Source organism: Myotis nattereri, assembly GCF_964212035.1.
Source record: "Myotis nattereri genome assembly, chromosome: 7".
In the NCBI taxonomy this organism is placed as follows: Eukaryota; Metazoa; Chordata; class Mammalia; order Chiroptera; family Vespertilionidae; genus Myotis; species Myotis nattereri.
The window spans coordinates 13,745,508-13,768,539 of NC_138082.1; the positions used below are offsets into that span (position 1 = coordinate 13,745,508).

The 23,032-nt window shown below is 42.5% G+C and overlaps 1 protein-coding gene across 1 annotated transcript in view; it reads left to right on the forward strand.

The window, feature by feature from the left end:
- Positions 1–3,075: 3,075 nt before the first annotated feature.
- The window catches only part of ADAM23 (ADAM metallopeptidase domain 23), a 156,264-nt gene continuing 136,307 nt past the window's right edge, over positions 3,076–23,032 (forward strand). The window contains exons 1-2 of the mRNA XM_081095733.1: positions 3,076–3,748; positions 4,870–5,087. Coding sequence (XP_080951859.1) covers positions 3,529–3,748; positions 4,870–5,087 — 438 coding nt within the window. The 5' untranslated portion in view covers positions 3,076–3,528. The remainder of the gene's footprint in view (positions 3,749–4,869; positions 5,088–23,032) is intronic.

Sequence of the window (23,032 nt, forward strand, 5' to 3'; positions counted from 1 at the left end):
CTGGGATCTTTTCAGTATCTGCATTTTTTTGGCAAATGATTTCTGACATTTCCATTGTCAAGTCTGGGAATTACCTCTAAAAGAAGAACTGCTTCTTTCCTTAGGAGTCCCTTGAAGTAATGAACATCTATCAAGAATTAAGCAACTACTACTTATTCATTAAACAAATAGTTAAATTTCAGTGAAGAACTGGCTCTTTTAGAATTAGACATGCAGACGGTTGCACATACTTTTCTGCTCATAACCATAGGAGATAATGCAGTTGATGAAAGATTTTAAATATATATCTGTACACACACATATAGAGTTACATTTATATATATGTAGTTAATATGGTAGGTTTACAAATGAGGGCCTGATTTTTACATTTTTTCAAGGGTTGTTAAAAAAAAAAAAAGCTAAAGAATTTATGTGTTAGAGACAACAGGGCACACAAGGACTAAAATATTTATTATCTGGCCCTTTATAGAACATGGCTGCTGACCCCTGAACCATGTGGAAAGTACCAATAATAGAGCTCACTCAGTTTTTACTTTCACCAGGAAGGAGTATACTGTCTTCTTTCCTCGGAGGGGTTAACTTCCACTTGTAATATCAGTCTTCACAGCCATTCTTAAAAGAGAATGAGAAGCCTCGGATAGCTGACTCTGAAATGGAATTCTCTGCCCCCAGCCACTCTGTTGTAGCTGCTCTTGAATCAGAGCTGCCACCCTCGGCCCCTGTGGGTGCTATTGCTCTCATTCTCCCAGACGGCTCCCCGGCACCATGGCCAGCCACCGCTTTGCTGCACATCTTCTTTGACCTTGGCTTTCTGGCCAAGTGATGATTGCGCTCTAATTGCTCTTGGGAATCTGCTGTGCTACATTGCCCTAATTTTCACTTGCTTTCACACTGTAGGGCCCCTCTTCTGTATCCCTTTCTCTACCTTCTCGCCCAGAATCTTGGCTCTGTTGAGGCAGGTGCCTTCCAAATGTAATATTCCTACCCTTACTCTTCAATTGCTCTCGTCTAGGCCCAGTTTTCCTGCTGGTTTCAAAGCAGGTCCAGTTCTGTGCCCTGCGTCAGATTATAACAAAGAGAGGATTTCTGGTGGCCTTCACCAGGCCAATCGAGGCATTTTTGTAAGCAGTATTTACCCAATGGTAAGTCCATTCTAAACGACTTTAATGAGAATATTACTAAATCTACTGAATATGTCACTTAAAGAATATTTACTTCTGTGTTTAACCTCCTGGTAAATATATGGCTTAAGGACTAAACTTCCGGTAAAATTTTCCGAGCGATTCCGCCTCTTCTGACTCACTAACTCATTTACTGACACATCATCTTGCCCTCAGGCATGACTACAATCACTAAAATTCTGTAAATAAATGCAGTCTTTTTATTATAGCGCAGAGGACAACATCCTTCTTTGTAAACACACCCACGTGGAAATTCAGCTTTTAACTGGTGGGTGGTCAGTTGGTTCAGGCTGACTCATAGCTTGAATTTTTGGAATAGGCTTCGAGAGGTTACCCCTCAATTGCAATAGATGCCTTTCAAATAACTTTGTATCTGGGCATCTTCTGCCTTTCATTTCCTTCTCCCTTCTCATTTCTTGTACACTTCCCTTCTCCCAAGCCCCTCTTCAATATTATATCATTATCTCAACTATAAACTGGGAACACCCAGCCAAGATACACTTGCCACCCCCAAGAACACTGACCTACTAGTAGGAACTACAGGGAGGTGGGGGTGTTCATTCATTCATGACATATTTTCTGACACCCTTCTTTGTGCTACAAACACCACGCTTGGTTCTAGGGAAACAATATTGAGCCAAAAGGAAAATGTTGCTGCCTTCATTTGGGGGAGGGCGGCATCCATCACAGGTTTTTATGAATAATAAATGTGTAATAAACTAATATCCTAGCTCTGATATAGAGAGGAAGAACTCATATTAGTGTTTAGCTCCCTAACAGCTGTGATCTCTGATCCCCGTCTGTCTGTATTTCTCTCTCTCCCCCTCTCTCCCTCCCTTCCTCTCCCTCTCCCTCTTTGTTAAGTCGGGATGGAGAAAATGGCTAACAACACCAAGCCCTGCCATTGCTACCGTGCTTTATGCCAGTGGAATTCTTGATTCCCCCAACGTAGGTGCTACAATCTCCATTTTAGATACCAATAATGGAGTAAGACAACGTTGTTGTTACTCAGACTGTCATTGGAAGGGGGAATACATGCATGTTTGCATTATGGAGCCTAGAGACAGAAATATGCCACAGTCCCTCATTTGAAACCATCAGATTTAGTTAAGGCTGCTAACCCACCTAAACCAGGGACTCTGGATTTACCGGGACTGGATCTCAGAATTAGAGATGCATGCATGCCACATGGTGAAAAAACGATGCATTTCCTAAGCTAGGTGCCACACACTCGGTCTCTAATCTCCGTTTTTTTCTTCCCCGCCAGAAATTTCTAAATCCCTGACGAATACGCCCAGTCATACTTTCTGAACTTTTGAGCAAACATCTTTAGCTTCTGATTGCCCGCAGAGCCCCCAGGCACAGGCCCGGGAACAGAGGCCTGGGAGGAGCGCTCCCCCGCCCCCCCCCCCTCCTCCTTGCACCAGGGATCCCTGCGAGGGGCTCTGGCTGCGGGGGGAGGCCGCTCAGCGTCAGTAGCCACCAGCCTGCCACCCCTGAACGTGCTTCCCAGCCCTGGCTGCACCCGCGGCGCCAGCTGAACGAGGAGCCGCATTCTATTTTACATCCCCGCTGCAATCCTTTATAGTTCTTTGCAGGAAGGGCATGAAGAAAGGATTAAGAAAGCAATGCTTGGTCTTAGGTTTTTCTTGGAGGAGGGAGTTGGACTAGAGAGGTATGGGGTCGTGGAGAAGGCAGGTCGATTTCTCTGCGGATCATCCTCGCCTCGGGCCTGGAAGCCTCATTCTTCCCTCCGGCTCACCCCCCGCTGACAGCGCCCCCGCCCCCACCGCTAGAGGTGCCGCTGTCCCCTCGGAGGCGGCCGGGTTGGGCTGCTGCATCGCTCCGCTGCTTTTCTTTCCCTCGCCCTCGCCCCGCCCAGCCGAGCATGCGCAGTGCGTCCCGTGCCAGGCAACAGCATCAGCACCAGCATCAGGACCCGAAGCCGCGCTCGCTCGGCGCGCCCCCGAGGGCAGGGAGCAGGCCCGCCGCGCGTGCCCGCCGCTCGCTCCCGCGGCTCCGCATCCTCAGCCCCAGCGGCAGCCCCCGCAGTCGCCGGAGCGGCCGCGCCCGCCGCGGGGAGGGAGGAGCATCTGGGGAGGTTCCAAGTTGGCGGAGCCACTGGGACCCCCCCAGACTCTTCAGCGGCGGCTCGGGGCGGGCCTGAGACACGAGCAGGGCAGGGGGCACCGCCTCGTCCCTAGTCCCCGAGCCCCGAGCCCTGACCCCTGCCCGCGGCCGCACCATGCGCGCCGAGCCGGCGTGACCGGCTCCGCCCGCAGCCTCCCCGCAGCCGAGTCCGGCGCTCTCCCCGGTCATAGCGAGCGGCGCCCCGGAGCTATGAGCCATGAACCCGCCCGGCAGCAGCTCCCGGCGGCCGCCCCTAGCGGGCTGCAGCTTCCCGCGAGCCTCCAGCGACCCCCGCGGCGGCGGCCCCGGCCCCGCCGGCCCGGCGCCTGCCCGCGCCCTGGCCCGCGCGCCTCCTTGCCGCCTGCTCGTCCTTCTCCTGCTGCCTCCTCTCGCCGCCTCGTCCTGGCCCCGAGCCTGGGGGGCTGCTGCACCCAGCGGTGGGTATGGCCCCGGTGCCCTTTGCATTGCCTGGCCTGCGGGGCCCTGCAAAGGAAAGAAAGGACGCTCGGGTCCGTGCGCTCCAGACACGTCCCGGCTCGGCCTTTCCGCACCTCCCTGCCTGCCCTTCTACCTTTCTCATTCTTAGACCCCACTTATTCCACTGCACTTTTCGAAGTTCATTTGCGTTGCATTCACCAAAAACCCATTCCGATTCCTGTCGGTTCCACGGGAAGGTATCCAGTGGGTGCTGTGCCCCTCTGTGCCCCTTGGCTGAGGGGAGCCCGGTGGCTGGGGAATGCAACGAGGGAGCAAGTTGCTTCTTGGGTGGTGGAGCCTGACTGGGAATGCGGAAGGGTGTGATGGCGATAGTGGTAATGGGTTGTTTCCTCAAAGTCCCCTCTGGGTGTATTCCCTGCTGCTGGACTAAAAGTGGGGAAGAGAAACTTTGGAGATAGAAACCGTTGGTTTGTAATTTCTCAAAATGCTTGTCATTATCATGAACAATTCAGATAATATAATGTTCAATACAATCGGAAATCAGTGGAAGCAGAAAGATGGCCTTGGCAGGAGCATGAGAAGGAATTGGAAAGCTGCCAGCGCCTGCATCCCTCTATGGCAAAGGAGTTTTGCTCATCTCAAAGTTAGAAGAAAAGGGAATTGTCCTTTTTGTTAAACGAGTCAGTTCACATGAACTCAGCTCTAGAGTTAACTTAGGAGCATCCTTAGCTCTTAGGTGGGAAACTCCGAGTGAGAATCCCTTTGAGCTTCTGTGGACTCAGAGAAGGGTCACAGCCCATCCCCCCACCTCCCCATACATAGAAGTCTAGATTTGAGACTGGTTAGAACTATACATACAAAACATAAAGCAAAATCAACAGCACATGGTTCTATAAGCCTTATTGGTTGTTAAACTTATCCAGGCCACTTCACTGTTGCCATAACTTGCTTTCCTGTGTGTCCACTTCTCACGTGCTTATCAATAGGAAACTTTATTTTTGCCATTAATGGAAAAAATGCACTGTGGTACTTATGAATTTATAGGGTATATATATATATATATGTGTGTGTGTGTGTGTTTGTGTATGTTTGTGCCTCCTGCCCCCTTCTCCCCAACCAGCTCCGCTGTGGAATGAAACTACAGGAAAAAAATTGGGAGCCCTGGCCGATGAAGACAACACATTGCAATGGAATAGCAGCAGTAACGCCAGTCACAGCAGTGCCACGCAGAAAGAAATAACACTGCCTTCAAGACTGGTCTATTACATCAACCAAGACTCTGAAAGCCCTTACCATGTTCTTGACACAAAGGCAAGGCACCAGCAAAAGCATAACAAGGTAGGCAGGGCGCTGGGTATGCAAAAGTAGCCGCCGCAAGGAGCTACTTTTGATTTGATGTTCTGCCAGAATCTGATTTCACACATTTTACTGAAGCATTTTATTAGGCAATCAGTTACTATCACTATAGGGCAGAAACTGGAGGGAATTCACCTGGGCTGCCCTGGAAGGGGATTGCCCTTTCTCTTCTCTGACTCTAAACTGGAATTGGGATTTTCTCAATGGCCTCATAAGTGTAGCAGCTGACATGTGGTCCCTGTATCTTTCAGGCGCATTGGACACTGAACAGTAGTAAAGTGACTGTGTTTATGATCCTGACTTACAAGGGTGAGGCTTCATGGAAGGGTGCAGCCTTCCCCGTCCCATGATGACAATTGCTTTACAGTCTGGACACAGGAGGTTGTAAGATGAGGCTGTTTGGCTACAGACTCACATAGAAATTGAATATTTAAATTTAAGCAACTTCTCTCTTTCTTTTTAATAAATCAGTAGGAAAAAATACTTTGTTTTATATTTTCAGTAGGTAAAGACATTGACATTTAAAAAGACTATGGTGACTATAAACAAACCATTTGTGCAATATAGCAACCAGTTTTGGTCAGTATAATCCTTTAGACTTTACCTTGCATTCACTGTAAGTGGTTGCTTTTACTTTCTTTCAGGTTGGTTCAGAGAGTGGCCCTGAAGGTAGGGAAGGTAGAGGCGCTTGACATCCAAAGACTTTAAGGGACTTTTCCCCTTGCATACTATTTATTTGAGTTCACAATATTTTGGACCCCAACAGATTAACACATTGGGTTATCAGTGCCTCTGCTCTTTATCAGGAGCAAAAAATTGAGTCGATATGTCCAATACTTTCCTTTGGATTATCTCTGTTTAGTTGAAAGGAACAGTAACTGTCTAAACATCAGAACTTTAGAAAAGTATCTGTGGTTTATATTATGGTTTTTATTAGTTTTCTAAAATAGAGGGAAATGGTAACTATTTATCAAATGGGGAGTTAGAAATGTAAGGCTTTGAAGGGAACTGTCCAAAGATTGTAAAACAGCTCATATAAAAATTCAAAAGGCCTGAATATTTAAGTTTTACAAGTCAGGTTTCTGAGAAAATGCGTCCTTCATACTGGTTATTATTGGAGAAGTTAATTTTGTTTCTCAAGATTATGAAGTCGCTGCTACCCACCTCAGCTGAGATGAATGGGTCTCTGATCTTGTAGTCCCCTTCCCATCCGCTCCTATGTCACTGAAAGGGTTGATTCCTGCATCACGTCTACCCATTTGTCTCGTTCATAGGAGTGGGTGGTGTCTTTACAGTAGAAGAGTCCAGCGCCGTCTCCATGAATGCTTTGAGGCCCATTTTATGGTTTTCCTAATGAAAGAGACCTTCTATGGTTAAGTGGCAAGTTTTCAGACTCCAGTGTCTTTGCGTAAGATATTGGAGGAAGAAATAAAAGCTGCCTCAAAGGCTATTTTAAAGAATGCCCAAACCCTCCTGAGCTGAGACTTGAAAGCAATTCCAGTGGAACTTCTTTGTAACGCAGGTGTTGGAGGCTATGAGTAATGCCTGTCTTATAGTCTAACCTGGTGTGGCTGCTTTGTTGGTAGTGCATGGTTTGACTACAATATGTCTGAATTTCTATGATAATAGGTTTGTTAAAACTTCACCCACCACTCATGTTGAAGAATAGATTTTTCACTGTGCAACTCATACTTGCTGTTGGAATGGTTCTACCTCTCCACTTTTATTCCCCAGGATAGTTGGGCTTCTTTAATCTTAAAAAGATGTTTACAGACAAATTATATTTGAAAGTACTTTTCTTCTTTTTTTAAAATTAGTTTAATTCAATAAACATTTGTTGAATGTTTCTATGTGCAAGGTGCTATGCCATAGATTCAGAGATAAGAGGTAAAGGGTACCAGGAGGAATAAGACATAATATGTTTTCCAGGAGACACAAAAATGAGATGAGCAACATTCTGAAAAGTGCTCCTATACAGTTATAAACTGTCTTCTTAAGTGGCACATTCCCTGAAGTTTCCCTTTGTGTTCTGTGATTTTACTTTTACTTCTGTTTTTAAGCATCTCTAGAATTAGTTGACAAGAAGAGTTTCTAATGCTTTCTGCTTATATCTTGGTGACTTGCCTAATAATAGTGATGATAGAACTTGTTAGTTTCACTACTTTACAAATACTTCAGTAAGAGAAGAAGTACAGAATTTCACCATTTTTGATTTTATAAGTTTTGATTTTAGTATCTCTGTAGCATGTACCTTTTTTTCTTCCCTGATTTCACTGCACTCAAGCACATTTTAATGAATGTCTGAGAAATGCTGACTCACTGTGCTGTGCTCCTGGGTTCTCATAGTTGGGGGTAGAGGTGGAGAGGTAAAGTCCTAGATATAGGTTGCCAGGCAGAGCTCTGTATTTATTTCATAAATATTCAGTGTTGATCCGGCCTTATTACTTTGCAGCTGTGAAAGTTAAAATGTTTAACTCTTTCAAAATCGGTGAGTTCAAGAGGAGATGGTACAAAGCAAATACAAAACACCTCTATATTACCAGTGTTTTTGAATACCTTAAGGTTTTCCTTGTGGAATTGTTAATGGCAAATATTAGAGTTAAACCTCGGTTCTTGAGTTTGGCTAAGAAAGAATTCAGAGCAAAGAACGCTGATGCAAGAGAAAGTTTATTTAGAAAGTCACAGAGGTTGAAGAAGGGAGCCAGCTGGGCTGTATGGACTTAGGAAACAAGTTACAGAGGCAAAAGAAGGGCCCTTTGAACTTGGTAGAAAGAAAGCAAAGGTACCTGCCTGAGAAAGAAAGTGTGGACATGTGTGTGTGTGTGTGTGTGTGTGTGTTTGTGTGTGAAAAAGAGAGAAAGAGCACACAAGCGCACCCTGTGCTCCTCATCTTTAGAATTTTTATTTGTTTTGCAAAGGTGAAGATTTTAGGTGAGGTCTCCGGAGGATCTCAATAGAATGTTTATTAGCCTTCCAATTGTGTCCTTTCAGGGTCGTGGTTTCTACGGATTGGTGGACACTAGGGTCATGATATCTACTGATTGGTGGACACGAGGGTAGAGGGCCATTAGTCATTGTATCTGGTCCTGATGCCAGCCAGCCATGGTGTTGCTTGGTCTGGTTTTGCTGTTCTTCTGGGCTTGGAGCTAAAACACAGTTGAGGCCTAGATATTATCTCTAGTTTGACCAAAACTCTGTTTCTGTGGTCAATAGACGAAGGGTTGTGTTCCTAAGATTATTTGATGCTGATTAGAACCTCATTGTCCTAATGCTTAATGTTTAAGGGAGTGGTCATGCAAGGACTTGTATGCAAGTTGTATGAGGCTGTTCTCTGGTCCCTTCTTCCTCCTTTCAGGGAGTCTAAACTGGATGACTAGCATCATACTAGGGGAGAAAAAGTCACCCTGAGGGTCAGGTCCCAGCCTATAATAGTTGTTTTCTCCAGTGTTGCCTGTTGCTAGGTACCCAGGACTTCCTTCCCTGGTGACATTTTGTATCTGGCCTGTTGTTCCTGCTCTGCTCATGCCTGTCTAACTGCCTACTCTATCAGAATCTTTTTCTTTTCTTTAAAAAAATGTGTTTTCATTGATTTCAGAGAGAGGAAGAAAAAGGGAGAGAGAGATAGAAATATCAATGATGAGAGAGAATCGTTGTTTGGCTGCCTCCTGCACACCCCCCTACTGGGGATCGAGCCTACAACCCGGGCATGTACCCGGTCTGGGAATTGAATCCTGACCTCCTGGTTCATGGGTCAGTGCTCAACCACTGAGCAATACTGGCTAGGCTCTATCAAAATCTTTTTATCTCCAAATAGGGTAATAGATGGCCTATTTATCCAAAGTACTCCATTTTTGAGAATGAAAGAGGGCACACTTAATAATTATTCCAGAACAATAGGCATAAACCAGGATGGTCCATCTCAGAGGGGGAATGTGGTCACCTCTGTTCTAAGTAGTTACTGGTTTTTGGTGCTTATTCAAATTCAAGTTTCTTCATAGTTTATTTTCTTTTCTGGTGATTTATTGTAAATTTCTCTTACTAGCTAAGATGTCAGTTTACCATGTAGAAGTATTAGGGTCTGCAATGGAAGAATTTAGTTTTGCTTTTTTACCAAGACATGTGTTCTTCATTTGTAGATGCTTTTATGAGCATTAACGGAATTTTTATGGTTACTAAACATAAGCATTTTATTAACCACCAATGCAATATATGAATAAAATGGAGCATACATTTCAAAAGAGAGAAAAACTATTTAGATTCACTCACTCATTCATTTAATCTGAGCTAAATTTTTGAGGTCTGTTCCTAAGAAAGTTAATTAATCTGTTGGGGAAGAAAAATAATTTTTTTCTCTACCCTACTAGGTACTTGTCTGAGACACACACTGTGTTAAAAGTAAGGTTAACAGGAGAACAACAAACAGAAATTTAAAGCACGTTACATAGGAGAGGCTCAGGAAAACTGACTAACTCTTGAAAACGGCCCAAGCCATCACCTTAAAGAACATCTCCTGCTAAAGACAAGATCTTGGAGGTGGGGAACCAGTTGTGGGAGGGTACAGGGAAAGCACAATAAACAAGGTTAAGGTTGTTATGCAGATTTAAGTCTCTGCCTTCTCCACTGATAAAAGTTTCTCAAAATTGTAGTCACCCTCCTCTTCCTGCTACATAGAGGGAGACAGGGGTGGTATATTCTTCTCCTGTTCAAACCTTTCCTGAAACTTTCCTTTAGTCAAAAATTATTGGCCCTATATCCTACTGTCTTAGGATTCTTTTCTCTTCCACGTAAGAAGGGATTCATGAGGTACACTGTGCATACATAACACAGGGTCTGGGGACGATGAATGGCATCTCTTTTGACTCTAGTTGGCCTGTTTATGCTCAGTCTTTTGTTACTTAATCTGCTGTGTTGCAGAGACAGAGCTGGTGTTTTGAATTTAAGAATATGTAGACAATGTCCTACCGAAAGAGAGGGCACAAGCCATCCACACCTGGTAGGCTGGTAGTTCCCTCGGCCTCTGAGCTCCCACTTTGGGGAAGTGAAACCCACAGGGTATTTTTGATTGAAGTTTCAGTTTTAGTACACTCACACACAGGCAGTAGTCAAAGATGTATCACAGATCCCCAAAGCAGGAATGGGATTGGGGAGGCAGTGAGCTGGGGGAAGGGCAGTCCTCCATCCTGGGTCATATCCCAGGTCCCGAGCCATCAGGAGACACAGAGCAGGGTGGCCAGCCCCTATCACTCAAGTGGTTGGACTGAGGCTACTAACTTTTCTCAGGCTTAATTCTAAGCAACTATTTTAAAAGGTGTAAAAGCAAAGTGGGAACTTATGGCGGGAATCCTAAAGTCTTTATCTAAATGTTCAGACGTTGGGTGTGAGCAGAGTTGTCATACTGTAAAATGCTTATGCAGCAGCTCAGGAAAACAAAACTTGTTTTCTCAGCACCCCTACTCCCTAACACTCCAGGCTGAAGAGAGAGAAGAGAGATGTTTGAATTAATTTAGATCATGATGATCATCATTACTTGCTACTTTACTTCAGGACAAGGCCAGCTCCACATTCTGGACCATGCAGAAGCCAGCTGCCCCCTTGTTCTCGGTGTGGGACAGCAGAAAGACACACGGAGTCCTTTCTCAGAATTGGTAGAATGGCAACTACTAGTATTATGTTACAGGACAATATAAAGTTTTGTTTTGGCTTCAATAGCCTTCCGAAATTTTCTAGGTCTTCCTGAGCATCTAGGAGAAAATTGCAATCTATAGAATTCAGGCTTGTAGTGATTTTACTTGTAATGCCTGGCATATAGTAGGTTGTCAGTAAATATCTGTTGAATGCATTGATGATTAAACACTCATATGTTAGAAAGAGTGCAGTGCTTTCTGTGCAATTTTATGTTATAATCAAATTGACCTTCAAAAGGGCCTCAAGTTGCTGTTAAGCATTTGACTGATCAGTAGGAGAGATAATTTTGTGTGTGTGTGTATGTATGTGTGTGTTTAGCACTGCATAAATCACACCTTAACAGTTCTTAGATTATCCCTTTCACTGACACCACCACCAATTAATGTGGCTAATCAAGAGCTGACCATGTGGTAGCTGTTGTCATTGCTATGGGTTACTTCTCAGTGTTGGAGCAACACTGGATCAAGAGGTGTCCACTCACATAGTACCTAGTAAATTTGATTTGTACCTGTCAACGGTTAAGTTCTGTTTGGGTCAGCAAACATTTATGAATCAAGCACCATGCTGGACTCTGGTAAAAGTGATGAAAAGGAACACTTAGTCCCTGCCTTTGCTCATAACTTGGTGGGCATCAGGAAAAGGCAGCTGGTGCTGCATGGTTCATGTCAGTGCAGTAGCTAGTTGCAAGAACCAAAGATTGTAGGCACCTAGGGAAGTCAAAGAAAGACTCACAGAGGAAGAAACAATTGAGTTGGTTCTAACTAGCCATTAGGAGGTCAGTTTTTGGGAGAGGGGCCCACAGAGTCAGAGGCAAGGGCTCCGGCAGGCTGGGAGGTGGTAAGGAATTTGGTGTGGTGAACGTGAGAAGGAAAAACCTAAGAGTGGGAAATGTAAAAGAATTGGGCATTAATGTTACATTTGTAGTCAATTAAAGAAAACCAATTTCTCTGGAAACCCAATAATGTACATGTTTATAGATGTAACTGTTGAGACTCATAGTTAGTGTCTTCAAAAGGACAAACAGCCAGTAAGTATCAGTCAGGATTTGAACACAGGTCCTGTCTTGGCAGAACTCATGCTGTAGAGTTGGGAGTGGCAGGTAATGAATGTGAAATGTTGTGAAGGCTGTAAGAGATGAGGGGTTTCGATTTATTCCCTATCAAATGGTTAAGTCCTGAGAAGTCAGGGGGTAAGCCCATTGTTGATTGAGCATCGATTTATGGCCAATTCTGTGGCTCCTCAGGGAATTGATCTTCTAGTGGGAGGAGACAGACCATAAACACAATAAGAGCAGCAACAACACAAAGATTTCAGGTATTGACAAGTGCTCGAAGAAGAAGATGAGAGAGTATATATGGTAGAGATTGTGGGTGGGATGATTTCTCTTGAAAAGTCAGAAGAGTGGGCCTATGATCTTGGGTGGAAGTAACATATCGACTGTCCCTCCTTTTAGATGAGGGTGAGCATGAGCCATTTCTTCAGTCCCCTCCACTCCTTGTTACCTAACACCCTTCTTCATTTTTTTTAAAAAAATATATTTTATTGATTTTTTACAGAGAGGAAGGGAGAGAGATAGAGAGTTAGAAACATCGATGAGAGAGAAACATCAATCAGCTGCCTCCTGCACACCTCCCACTGGGGACATGCCCGCAACCAAGGTACATGCCCTTGACCGGAATCGAACCTGGGACCCTTCAGTCCACAGGCTGATGCTCCATCCACTGAGCCAAACCGGTTTCGGCAACCCTTCTTCATTTTTGTTACTTGCCTGGTCTCTGGAAGTGTTTGAGTTTGGACCCTGGTCTTTGATTCTTCTCTCTCTAGAGTCTGGACCATTTGTGATCATCTCAGCCTGGATTGATTTGCTTGCCTCCCTGCTACCCAACAGTCCGAGGCTGAGCTGTGCTGTTGAAAGTCTTGCTTCAGCGTTGTATCCCTACACAACGTTTTCTGCTCTCGGCTCATGGGTTGACTTATTCCGGCTGACTATATAACAACTCGTGTCATTCTGTCTTTACTCATTCTCAGTTTTTGTTTTTCTTAACAGATCAGGCCACTGTCCTCTCGACAGCCAGTCAGAAAGCAACCCAGGAGCGCTCACTTGCCTGTTGGCATTGCCCAGGGTTGGGGGCATCACTCTTCTGAAGGAGTCAGACAGGATGAGAGCTGTCCTTCCTGCCTTGCGTCTTTTTGTCAGCGGTACCGCTGCTTTCCTAGCCCTCTGAGAGTGAACCTTCCGAGTCATCTTTGACTCTTTTCTCGCCTTCATCTTCTTCCTATAAATAGTCACTTATTAAGCCTTGACGTTTCTCCCTTGAATCCATCCCTCCTTCTCTCTCTGTATTGTGTTCTTGTCATCGCCTGTTGTTTCTCCCTCGCTGTCAGTTCATCAGTCCCACTGCTGACAGATTAATCTTCGTGGAACACTTACTTCTCATGTGACTCCCTTTATCCTCACGCAACAAGCATAATGTCAGCTAGATGCATTTTACTTGTGGAGCGAAGGAGAGACTGAAGCGCTCTGGAAAAGCTGCCGCTCCCCTCCGGATACTACACATTGTTCTCCTTTCAGCACTTTCCCAGGCCTGTTTACCCAAAGGTCAGTGCCTGGCAGGAGGCAGTTTTGTCTGGATGATCCCATTCATTTCTGTCCACACTCTAGGACTAGTTATGGGAGTCCCTTGTGATCAGTAGTAACAGCCTAACCTGTCAGTAATATGTTCGCAGGCTTTTGTTTTAGGATTAAAATACGGTTAAATTCCTGCTTCAGAAGATCTTGTCGTCTCCATCTTTAAGACCTGGGTAATTAATTGCTCCTAGTATATGTTTGCTGAATGAAAATATTTTTTTCCTCTCAAAAATGTACATAATCATAAGGCTTTATTCGCACAAAGTACTTAATTCACAAGTGACGTGGGTACCCTTTAACCTTATGAAAGACTCATTGATTCACATAATTCACTCATTCACATCCACTGAGCATGTGATTTTTGCAGTTTTTACAAAGGAGTCTTTGTATTTAGAATTTATATAAATTAAGGACAATTTTAATCAAGTCTAATGCGAGGAACTCCACTATAAAAGAATAGACCCAGTTATCATATTTTACTCAGAATAATGAGCTGTTAAATCAATCATGTTCATTCATAACAAATTAGGATAAAATGTTTGCTATTTATAGAGGAACGTGAGAGGTGCATTTCCCATCTCTGGGCACTCGTCTGGGACAGAGCCAAACCTGTGGATTGGCTTGATGTTCCAAAGAAGGTTCTGTTATATAGGTGTCTTCTCTGGCTGAAGAGTAGACAAGAGGCTACTTTCTTCATCTGGGAAATTATAAGTTAATGGATTAGGGCACTACTTTCCATTTTATTGTGAAATACATTTATTTGTTAACAAGCTCTACCTTAATGCTGATCGCTCTGCAAGCTTTTTGTTTAGAAATGAAAAGGAAATTAAAATAAAATAATTAAAATAAATTAAAATAATCTCCTCTGTCAATAGACACTAATTACAGAGAGTTAAGTTCAAGCAAACCAATGAACAGAATTGTAAATAGTGCCCTATGACCAGTGACTGCACTGCTCTTTAGCTTGGATCTATGGTCATATGCTGGGGACATCCACCTCTTTCTTATCTGCATGACAGGGTCCACTTGAAGGGGTCATCCTGGCACGTTTTTAATCCTGAGAGATTATCTAGTAGGCACAAGATAATCATAAACTTCTGGACCACCCCCTTCTGCCCTCAGTGGACTGAAGATTAATTTTAGAAGTCAAATCTAAGCATGCCTAGAGGCATTTCATAAAAAACATGCCAGAGCCACGAAGACATTGATTTTTGAGCATCTGCTGAATCCCAGTCTCTGCTCCAGTGCTTCCGTTCCCTTGGTGTGGATATTCAAGAATTTGCTCTATCTGGTGGTAGCCCGGATCACTTAATTGGGTGGTTTATACTATCTTTTAATTGTAAACAGGCCTGCTAATACCATATACTCCCAAACTTAATAGTTGTATTGCAGATGGCTCCATTAACAACATTCATAATATAAAAGAATCAACACTAGAGCTGCCCATCCTCATGTCTCCTTGCTCTTTCCTTTTTCAGCTCAGTGAATGCATTAGATCAGCTTGCAACTCATTCTGCAATATGCTGGTAATAACAATAGGTTGTATTTCTTTTGCAGTGAACCTGAATAGTTTTATACCTATAATCATACAACATCCTCACAGCAATAATACACATTTAATTATTAGATGATCATTATTTATGTGTTCTAGGTGAGAAAACTAGGTCCAAAGAGGCCAGGTCCATTTGTCCAGGTTCCGGGAATTATTGGCATGACCAGAATGACCAGACCTGGGTCTGTAGATTTCCGGTTCCTTGCTCTCTTATCACACCACATCTATGGGTTGAAAAGGGAAGTTTCTCTCGTTTCTCTCCATTTTAGACACCTTTTCCGTCAATGACAAGGACCTGTGAACTGATTACACCATGGCTACACAACCATACCCACACCGCTCTGGCCTTCTTCCACAACTGTTTGGTTTTTCTTGTCTCCTTTCCCCCCCCCCCCCTAAATGAGCACTTCAGATAAATAATCTTATTTAAAATGTTGACCTTTCTACAATACTTTGCTTACCTGCTTACCTTTCCTTGTTGATCTTCCTAAACTTTCTTTTTCCTCTATCAGATTCCCCATCTTCCTTGTTTTCTGAAGAAGAGTGTTCACGTTTGGTGTTTCCAAATTATCAGACATTAGACTAGTCAAGAAAAACTTTTCTTTTGTTTGAAAAAATATTCTCTAATATAGGTTTCTGCAGCCTGATGAATAGATCTTTAAAACAAGGTGAATTGAATAAGAAAGAGCTGGTTAGTTTACCCTCTGATTTTTTTTTTTACTAACACCCAGTCGAAACTTTTTTGTCCCCATGTGATAACTAGTGTTTCTACACAGACATGCTGTTATTTCAGGAAATTGGCATTTTAATGATGCAGTAGAGGCATTTACTTGTGGGGTAAACATGATGTGCACTAAGCTGTTTAGAATGTCAGATAGTCTTTGTCTTCAGTTATGAACTCCTTTGCCACATAGTGGGGAAGAATGGTGGGGGAGTCGTGTCCAGGGTGTGACAGATCTGCTAATACCAGCTATTTAGACTTGGGCAAGTTACCTAGCCTTTCTAAGCTCTTTCTTATCAATAATGTGGCTGTAATAATAGTGCCCACACAGAGGCTGTGCCTGACTGAAATGGTATCACCTATTGCGTGGTTTGCACAGTACCTGGCACACGGGAAATAGTGTTTCCTATTCATTACTGACTAGAGGCCTAGGGAATCCAAGTTGTGAACTGCTCTTTCATGAATGAAGGGTTGTTTTATTAAAAAGGAAGCTGGAATAACGAATATAAGTTTAGAAGTACTGGTGAGGATGTTTGTGTGTGTGTGGGCCGGGGAGGGGCGTGGGGGGGCGGGTGGTGACTCAGGGTATTCCTGGTTCTGTGGCTGCCAATGAATGAATTGCCTCACCGCCCATGAGAGTGCAGTGAATGCTTGAGGATGTGAGATGTTTTAGAAGCTACAGTCCTCTGCACCAAGGTGAGGCAGTGGTCTGTCAGCATGGTGTTTGTTCTCCGGGAGGATTGGAGTTTTCCCTAAGTCTTTGTCCATAACCAGGGCACTCAGGGCAGGCTTGGAATGGGGCATTTTGGTGAGTTGTAATGTGAACTGTTTTCTTTGTGGAGCTAACTGCTAATGTGGGCATAGTGTGTCACCCAATACTGTAAAGAGCACATATTCATATGGTCATTTCTATAAGAAATATCCCACCTCTCCTCCTTCTCCTGACAATTCTTCAAACAAAACAAAACCCAAGAAACACTTTCATCTGCCATTGATAGTTTTCTGGCTGTGGAATGCAGTGTAACAGTTATAACACCATGACGATTGGAATAGCATGGAGGACTCCCAGCCAGAAACACTGAACAGAGCAGGTAAAAATATCAGAAATGAAATTCTATTCTTATTTACACACTGGGATCTTATTGAACATGCTATGACCAGGAAGTAAAATTTGGGGCATTGCATCTTAACTGTCCTCACCAAGAAGAATTCCTAGTACACGGATTCCCCTTCTCTCCTAAATTATGGCAAAAAGAGTTAGTAAACTCTATTAGTGAACAGTTAGTTAATTACTTTGCTAATTATTGTGGTCTGCCCTGCCCAAAGCAATGAACTTTCATCTCTGTGGAATGTTCAGACTACAGTTAGAGGCATTTATCACTGTTGGGCTGTGTAAACACAATCACTTGTTCCATTCAGAACCAAAGGGACATTGGGATGATGCTGTCTTGTTATTTTGGGCTTTGCAATGGTGAGTAAAACACTTCTTGAAAATAGTTAACTATTATTCCTTTCCTTCCTAACAAACCACATTTATATTTTTCTCTTATTATTTTACTTGGAACATTAATCCTTTTAAGACCTACTGTTTCATTTTAGGGTAATTACCCAAATAGTATATTTATAAACTATCCTGACTACCTATCAGATCTTGAATCGTTTTCCCATTTTAGTTTTCTAGAGTTCTTGGATATCCCCTAACATGGTTTAACACCCTAATGTGTTAAAGTGTATGCACTTATTGGACTTACTTTCAAGAAACACTTGTTTGTGATGGGGCACTTGAGAATCTTGGTTTCTTCACAGAGTGCATCCTCTCTCCCATGATACCCAGACTTACATATCTGACTGTTTATCTCGTATCTCCACTTGGGTACCTGACATGTCCGAAACAGAACTCTTGACTCACATCTCCTAGCCCAGCCTGCCCCGCCCTCATTCTTTCCCATCTGAGTAAATGGAAGATCATCTTTCCACTTGCTCTGGCCATTTTCTTTATCTTAAGTGTTACTTCCAATCTTGTTGGTTCTCACTTCAATGCTGCCTAGAACCCTACTATTTCTCACTGTCTCCATTGCTGCCAACCTGGTCTAATCTACCATCACCTCTCCCTAGTTTAATGAAAACACCTTCCCAACTCTTGTCCCTGCTTTTGTCCCACTCCTGTCCCTCGGGTTCCAGTCTGTTTTACATGCATCGGGCAGAATGACCTATTTATATACTAACTTGGACCACGTCACTCCTCAGCTCAATGACACGTATTTCATTCAGAGTGACCCCCCCCCCCCCTTAATCACAGTTTGGTTACTGGTGAAAATTGAACTCTGAAGATCACAGCTTCTATTTCCAGGAAGAGCAGTGCTTTCCTACTTCTTGGTAGTGGGGACATGGATTGAGGCCAAAGAACAGAAGCTTCTGGGGGTGACAGGAGTCTTCACAGAATGTTTGGGAGGGGGCTCTATGTCAGACCCGAGGAAACAGATTGTCCTGCACCCTCTGGGCCTCACGGGGAGAGGACGATCACAGAAAGGTGGGCATCAGCTGAAGTTCTAAAAGAGAATTGCTCAAAAGGAGTATTTGGATATGTTTTGCTGGAAGTTGAGATTTACTAATTTTTAGATGAATAAAACAAACAAAATAATGTTTAAGAGAAAGGGTGAGTAATTCAGTTTTTGCATGTTTAAAAATATTTTTGCGGTAAAATATGTATAACATAAAACTTACCATTTAACCATTTTTAAAAAAATACATTTTTTTATTGATTTCAGAGAGGAAGGGAAAGAAATGTCAATGATGAGAATCATTGATTGGCTGCCTCCTCCTGGGGATTGAGCCCGCAACCCAGGCATGTGCCCTTGACTGGAATCAAACCCAGGACCCTTCAGTCCGCAGGCAGATGCTCCATCCACCGAGCCAAACTGGCTAGGGCCCAATTTAACCATTTAAGTATACATTTCTGTGGTATTAAGTATATTTACATTATTGTGCAACCATCACCACCATCCATCTCCAGAATGTTTTCATCTTCTCCAACTGAAACTGTACTCATTAAATTCTAATTCTTCAGTCCCCCTCTTTGCAGCCTCTTGCACCCACCATTCTACTTTTTGCCTTTATGGATTTGACTAGTTAGGTACCTCATATAAGCAGAATTATGTAGTATTGGCCTTTGGTGACTGGCTTATTTCCCTTAGCATATCTTCAAGGTTCATCCATGTTGTATCATGTATCAAAATTTCCTTCCTTTTTAAGACTGAATAATATTCCATTGTATGTATATACCACATTTTGTTTACCCATTCATCCATTGATGGACAGTTGGGTTGTCCCACATTTTGGCTATTGTGAATAATGCTGCTATGAACATGAATGTACAAATATATCTGTTTGAGCCCCTACTTTCTTTTTTTAAAAAAATATTTTATTGATTTTTTACAGAGAGGAAGGGAGAGGGATAGAGAGAAACATCAATGAGAGAGAAACATTGATCAGCTGCCTCCTGCACACTCCCTACTGGGGATGTGCCCGCAACCAAGATACATGCCTTTGACTGGAATTGAATCTGGGACCCTTCAGTCCTCAGGCCAATACTCCAGCCACTGAGCCAAACCGGTTAGGGGTGAGCCCCTACTTTGAATTCTTTTGGGTATATTCCCAGAAGTGGAATTGCTGGATCACATGGTAATTCTATTTCTAATTTTTTGAGAAATCATCAGAATATTTTCCACAGCAGTTGTATTATTTTACATTCCCACCAGCAGTGCATAAAGGTTCCAGTTTCTATATATTCATGTCAATACTTGTTTTCTGTTTTTTTTTTTCTGTTTGTTTGATAACAGCCATCCTAATGGGTATGAAGTGGTATCTCATCATGGTTTTGATTTGTATTTTTCTAGTGATTAGTCATGTTGAGCACCTTTTCATTTACTTATTGGCCATTTATATATATTTTTTGGAGAAATGTCAGTTCAATCCTTTGATCATTTTTTAATTGGCTGTTTTTTGTTTGTTTCTTACTGTGCTGTGAGAGTGTACTTTGCACAAAAGTTTTTAATTTTGATGAAATGCAACCTGTCTATCTTGCTTTTGTTGCCTGTTCTTTTGGTTTTATATCCAAGAAGTCCTCACAAAGTGTAATGTCATTAAGCTTTTCCTCTAAGAGTTTTATAGTGTTAGCTCTTATGTAAGTCTTTGATTCATTTTAGTTAATTTTTGTAAATGGTGTAAATTAAAGGTCCAACCTCATTTTTTATATGTAGATGTCCCCTTTTCCTATCACAATTTGTTGGGAAGACAGTCTTTTCTCCACTGAATGGTCTTGGCACCCTCATCAAAATTCATTGACTCCATATGTGAGGGTTTATTTCTGGGCTCTTTAGTCCATTTATCTATATATCTACTTTTTATGGTAGTACCACACTGTTTTGATTATAATAGCTTGGTAATAAGTTTTGAAATCAGAAAGTGTGAGACCTACAGCTTTGCCTTTTTTTCAAGATTGTTTTGACTATTAGGGTCCCTTGAAATGGATTTTTAAAATTTCTGCAAAATTAAAATTAAATAAATAGGATGGATTTTTAAACTTCTGCAAGAAAAGTCTTTAGGATTTTGATAGGGATTGCATTGAATCTGTGGATTGCTTTGGGTAGTATTGTCATCTTTTTTAAAAAATATATTTTTTGTTGTTGATAGTATTATAGATGTCTCCCATTTCCCCCCTTTACCCTCCCAGCCCCTACCACCACCCAGATCACCACCAACCTATTGCCCGTGTCCATAGGCTATGCATAAAAGTATACAAGTTCTTTGGTTTATCTCTTCTCATCCCCCCAATCCCACATTAGTATTGCCATCTTAACACTATTAATTCTTCCAGTCCGTGAGCATAGGATGTCTTTCCATTTACTTGTGTTTGATTTAATTTTCTTTATCAGTGTTTTATAGCTTTCAGTGTCCAAATCTTTCACCTCCTTGGTTAAGTTTTTTATAAGTATTTATCCTTTTTGACGCTGTTGTTAATAGAATTGTTTTCTTAATTTCATTTTAGGATTTCACATTGTTAATGTATAAAAATGAAACTAACTTGTGTGTGTCGATTTTGTATCCTGCAACTTTGATGACTTCATTTATTAGTTCCAATAGGTGTTTTTTTTTTTTGTGTGTGTGTGTGTATGTGTGTGTAATGTTTAGGATTTCTACATATAAGATTATGTCATCTACAAACGGTGATAATGCATGTCTTTCTAGTTTGCATGCCTTTTATTTTATTTTATTGCCCAATTGCTCTGTCTGGGATTTCCAGAACTATGTTGAATAGAAGTGGCAAAGGTGGGCATGTTTGTCTTGTTCCTGATCTTAGAGGGAAAGCTTTCAGTTTTCCTTTATCGAGTATAATGATAGATGCGGGGTTTTTTCTTATATGGCCTTTATTATGTTGATGTAGTTTCCTCCTTATACTTCTTGCATTTTTTATCTCACAGGTTCCTTTAAAAGAGATACTGGAATATATACCAGTAGTATAATTAATTGGCTGTAGGTAGGCAATTTTGGGCAAACCACTTACCTCTCTAGATTTGACTTTCCTAATTTTAAAAATAAGGACATTGGGTTAGATTTGAGGAATCTCAAAGTTTTTTTGTGCATTGGAACCACTTCAGAGGTTGTTGAAAACAATTTGAGTTTGTAGATCGGTATAAAGTGCTCTGGTTTGTATTTTTATATCTTAGGTGACTTTGATGTGGGTGAGTTTGTTCTCTGGAGTACCTTATGGCCCTAAAATTCTGTGAAGTATCCTCCAATAAGAGTTGACTGGGTGTTTCTTAGAGGTGAAGAAATACAGATAGAAGTGATTGAGTTAGGGATTGTTCATTATGCCAAGTGAGGGCTGAATTTGTGTAGTAGCTGCTTCCCTGAGATGCTGGCATGTTGGAAGAAGAGTAGGAGTATAGTATTATTATTAAATATATTTTATTGCTTTTGCAGAGAGGAAGGGAGAGGGATAGAGAGTTAGAAACATCGATGAGAGAGAAACCTTGATCAGCTGTCTCCTGCACACCCCCGACTAGGGATTGAGCCCGCAACCAAGGTACATGCCCTTGACCAGAATCGAACCCGGGACCCTCAGTCTGCAGGCTGATGCAGGCTGATGCTCTAGCCACTGAGCCAAACCAGTTAGGGCAAGAGTAGGAATTATAAAGTGTAGATCTTACTATTTGAAAGCGAGGAGAGAGAGTAGCTGGCTCCAGAAGTAGCTGGTGTGAGGTAATTCAGGGAAAAAAGAGTTTTTAAAAATAGTTGCCCTGACCGGTTTGGCTCAGTGGATAGAGCGTCGGCCTGCGGACTGAAGGGTCCCAGGTTCGATTCCGGTCAAGGGCATGTACCTTGGTTGCGGGCACATTCCCAGTGGGAGGTGTGCAGGAGGCAACTGAACAATGTTTCTCTCTCATCGATGTTTCTAACTCTCTATCCCTCTCCCTTCCTCTCTGTGGAAAATCAATAAAATATATTTAAAAAAAAATAAAAATAGAGACAGAGGAGGCCCAAGGAACACTGTTCCACCGAGAGACTGCTGGTGGGGTGCTGGTGCCCTCTGATTTATCACTGAGAAATCTTTTGCGGGACAGTCTGGAGGGGGAATTCCAAAGAGCCGTGCTGGAATCAGAGGGAAGAAATGTTACAATAGGTGAAAAAATGGTTGCTCAATGTGCATATAAACATGCATACACTCACTTGTCAACTTAGTATAAATCTTGTATGAAATTAGTAGTTATTCTGCTATATTTATTTACATGGTCTAAGCATTCAGAGTTCATAAAGGAATAGATTGAAAAGTAAAAGTCTCTCTCCCATCGCTCCCAAAGACTGTTAAATTTTTATTTTTAGTTCTTTTAACATTAAATAATTTATCTCTGCCCTATTTTTAGATCCATCAGCCTAAGATAGCTTCTTTTGTCTGCCTGCTCTGAAACGTGTAGTATATATCACACTATATTGTGCTCTTTCCTTTCTTTCCCTACCTTCTGATTTTTTTTTCTTGCACATTTAAAAATTCCTGATAGTTTTATCAAGAACTTTGCAGTCAAAATGGACTTGGAGAGGGAGGGCTTGGGGTTAGAATTATGTGGCTAGTTGCTGTCTTCTGCCTTGGGGGAGAGAAGTACAATTAGAGGCTCGGGCAGGGAGGCCGGAACACAGGCAGCTCCCTTTGATAAGTGGCTAAGAGCTCCTGCTCATTGTACAAGGCCTTGGAAGGTGGAGGGTGGGAAATTCTGTGGAGGAAAAAATTGCGTATTTCTTTTTCCATTATTTCTTAAAGGTAAGAAGGGGCCAGAGGATGAAGG